The sequence below is a fragment of the Penicillium daleae genome, assembly GCF_028827525.1.
Source record: "Penicillium daleae strain IBT 16125 chromosome Unknown utg000009l_segment0_segment0, whole genome shotgun sequence".
NCBI lineage: Eukaryota > Fungi > Ascomycota > Eurotiomycetes > Eurotiales > Aspergillaceae > Penicillium > Penicillium daleae.
In genome coordinates, this window is record NW_026623157.1 from 4,129,080 (window position 1) to 4,132,866 (window position 3,787).

General features: G+C 53.5%; 1 protein-coding gene across 1 annotated transcript; it reads left to right on the forward strand.

The window, feature by feature from the left end:
• Positions 1-826: 826 nt before the first annotated feature.
• Positions 827-3,229, forward strand: N7458_012638 (uncharacterized protein; the record flags this gene model as incomplete). The annotated part of the gene is made up of 4 exons (XM_056916019.1): positions 827-830; positions 938-2,860; positions 2,930-3,116; positions 3,172-3,229. 4 exons carry the CDS (start codon positions 827-829, stop codon positions 3,227-3,229), a joined length of 2,172 nt encoding a protein of 723 aa, XP_056760773.1.
• Between the last annotated feature and the right edge of the window lie 558 nt (positions 3,230-3,787).

The window sequence follows — 3,787 nt, forward strand, 5'->3', positions numbered from 1 at the left end:
GGCGGAGCTTGCGCTGCTGGATGAGCTCGCCAAAGCCTTGCCGAAGAGATTGCCCCGTCCAGCCTAGTAATAGTGGTCTGCTCTCGCCTGTCCCGTTCGGCTACGCGCGAGAGTCTGACTTTTCGCAACAATTCGGGGCGACCTCTCAGATAGCGTCGATCCTTGTGGGGATCATTGAACCAATAATCCAGGCCTCAGCAGAGTTAGTGTCGGACATTGTCCATGGTGGAGCCGGAATCCCTGCAAATGCGCACCCTTGGCAACCTCCCAATCCCTATAGGGATTTGGGCCAGAGAACGCGTCATTTCCCATGTTTCCTTGAGCGTTTCGCGGGAAGGTGCTTCAATGGACAGACCGTTTTGACATCATGGGGGTTCTGGACATGATGCGAGGGATATGCCGAATGATGCCCATTTCTGCTTCAAGAATGCGCCTGTCAGTACTCGTCAACATTCGTGGATCGTCGGGTGATCTGCCAGCTTGCTTTTTCGGTACATACTGGATTGCATATTCTGGCATTTATGGAGAGGGTGTTGAATTCTGGAAATTCGGTGGCTGTCGCAGCCAGTCCTGATTGTCAATTGTGGGTTTGTTGTTTGTCGCAGTACAACAGTCAGACCAAAGAAATGACTGGATTCCGGAACCACACCCGTCAGCGCCAAGACACCGCCAAGGCTCGCGATAAATAAGCCCAGGCCCGCTCCTTCCCCCCTGATGTTTTCGCTCATTCTCCGGGCTTTGTCTGTCCAGACAATACTCTCCTGCTTCACATTCCTCTAGGCTTGACTGCCTTGCGCCTTGAATCAGCCGCTGGTTCCTGAAATACATGCGTAAGTCCATCCGTGACCTCTCAGACCAGGATTTCCAAGGAGCTGCAACTGGCACTCGTTATCTTTGCTTATCGATCTCGCGCAACTGACTCGCCAAATCCAAACAGACCGTATTAACTCGTGGGCGAAAGCTCACGCCAATTCTCGCGACCTGCCCACCCAAATCTCGACCCTCTCCCAAGCCCCGAGCCAGATTCCCGAAGTCGATCGCTCTACGGAGTCTTCAATTATCTCGAAAGATGCTGAAGTGACTACCCCAGCACCGGGCCCTGCTGCGACAGCAGGGCCTGCAGAGGAAGAGAAATCTCAAAAACCGGGTCTCATCACCCGCATGCGCAGCGGGACCGTTCGGTTCTACAACCACACCAAGGATGCCCTCTGTCACAGCTGGGTAAACATCCTGCTGGTCTTCGTGCCAGTGGGTATTGCCGTCGAAGCTGCAGGCCTTAACCCGGCTGTCATTTTCGCCATGAACGCTGTGGCTATCATCCCTCTGGCTGGACTGCTCAGCCATGCAACCGAGAGTGTCGCCAGCCGACTTGGCGACACCATGGGCGCCCTGATCAACGTCTCGTTCGGTAATGCCGTCGAGCTGATCATCTTCATCATAGCCCTCGTCAAGAATGAAATCCGTATCGTGCAGGCTTCCCTGTTGGGTTCTATTTTGGCAAACCTGCTGCTTATTCTGGGTATGGCATTCTTGCTGGGTGGCTTGCGATTCCAGGAACAGATCTATAACAGCACTGTCACGCAGATGAGCGCCTGTATGCTCAGTCTGGCTGTGACAAGTCTCCTTCTACCCACTGCTTTTCATGCCTCGTTCTCCAACGCTGAAGAGGCCGATCGCCGAACACTGAAGGTTAGCCGTGGTACAAGTGTGGTCCTCCTGCTGGTGTACATCTTGTACATTCTCTTCCAGCTCAGAACCCACTCCTACTTATACGCCAGTATCCCGCAGCGCATTATTGATGAGGAGTCACATCCCGGTGTTTTGGCAGATTTCATGAACAGCTCCTCCGATTCGTCAAGCAGCTCAAGTGATGAATCTGTCGACACCACGAGTTCCTGGACTACGGCCAAGCGCATCAAGAGGGCCATGAAGAGCCGCCGGCGTCGCAAGTCCAGCACCAGCTCCAAGGGAACCACTTCACGCCAGTCCATCCAGAAGAAGGTCATGATTGATGAGAATCAGGCGTCGGTTGGCAACTCGATCGCCAGTAATGAGGCCAACTCTTGTGCTGTCGACCTTGGTGAGGAGATTCGCTACGACGCCGATGACGATGCAGGCCAGGCCTCCGAGTTCCGGTCTCGTGACTTTGGTATTGCCTTGGGCCGCATGGAAAGTGCTCGTAGTGAAAAGGAGCGCAAGCGTGAACGCAAGAAGCGCAGAGAGCAGAGAGCCGAGAAAGCTCGCAGTCAGCCTCCTGTCCAGACAGAGCAGACACAGGATGGTCACCCTAAAATGAAAGGATTCACCTCGGCCCCCAACTTTGCTGGCATGCCTGGCGCTGGAGAAACGGAGCAGCGGAAACGTTCTCCATTCGGGCCTATTCCTTCTTTGCTGTCCAACACGGTCTTCAGTTCTCAGACTCCCACCCAATCCCCCCAACTCGGGTCTGCTGCTTCACGCCCTGGTCTCTCCCGTAGTAACTCGCTCCCCGCACGAGTCAGCCGTCAACCCCCGGTCGGCAATGCTGTCCAATTCGCCCGTGGCGCTGCTCGTGTGGCTGGCCCTACTGATCTGGTGGCCCCAAAGGCTGCCGTCGTAGAGACGGAACCAGCGATGTCGCGTACCGCCGCCGTGGTTATGCTCCTGCTGTCTACCGGTCTGGTGGCCGTCTGCGCCGAATTCCTGGTTGATGCCATCCCCAACATGATCGAGAATTCCTCCGTCAGTGAGGCATTCATCGGTTTAATTATCCTGCCTATCGTCGGTAATGCGGCGGAGCACGTTACGGCAGTCAGTGTGGCCATGAAGAATAAGATGGATCTTTCCATAGGTGTTTCCGTTGGAAGTAGTATCCAGATTGGTATGTGTTGACTTCCTCCCAAGTGGTTAACTCTTCTTTGTCGACATATGCTAACCATCCATGCTGTAGCCATCTTCGTCACCCCACTTGTCGTCATCCTGGGTTGGTGCATGGATAAGGACATGTCTCTGTACTTCACCTTGTTCGAGACCATCTGTCTCTTTGTGACAGCCTTTGTGGTTAACTTCCTGGTCCTGGATGGCCGGAGTAACTACCTCGAAGGTGCCCTGTTGCTTGCTGCCTATATTATCATTGCGTGAGTTTAGTTCCACTTCCATATGCTTGTCCTGAAGTAACTAACACCTTCCTAGTCTGGCGGCTTTCTTCTACCCTGGCAACAACGAGACTAGTAACCTGGCAGGTTCCTAAGCCCTGAACTAATGGTTGCTGGGCACGGGTAAGCTCTTGCTGTGCCTTGCTGCGTCGAAAATATTCTTCGGTACAAAGTGCATCAAGTGTCGCCCACCAACCTTGGTCGATGGCACACCAATCCTGAGCGAGGATCAGGTACCATTGAGGACAGTCATGTCGCAGTTTTCACAATTCTCTTTTATTCGATGTAATCAGTTCCAGACTGGAGATATCTATTATTTGCATCAGTAATCCACTACTTTTCATCCTGGGGTGTCCGAATGACCCCCCTCTCAACTGACAACATTCGAACTCCTTGTTCTCCGTAATTTACTTGAACTGGCTTATCTCTTGGCTGTGTAGTGCCTTTCGCAGCGACCCACCTTCTACTCAGTACTCCAACCCTCTAGCCCAGCATCAACTCGCTTCCACACGCCAAGCACCCATCGACCACGACAATAATCACGGTACACACAACTCCCCCTCTCTCTCAGTCTCACCCTCCAATTCACATCCACCAGCCACGTGTGATCCCCCCAGTGGCTGTGTCTTGTCTTGCTGAGCCACATCGTGGCT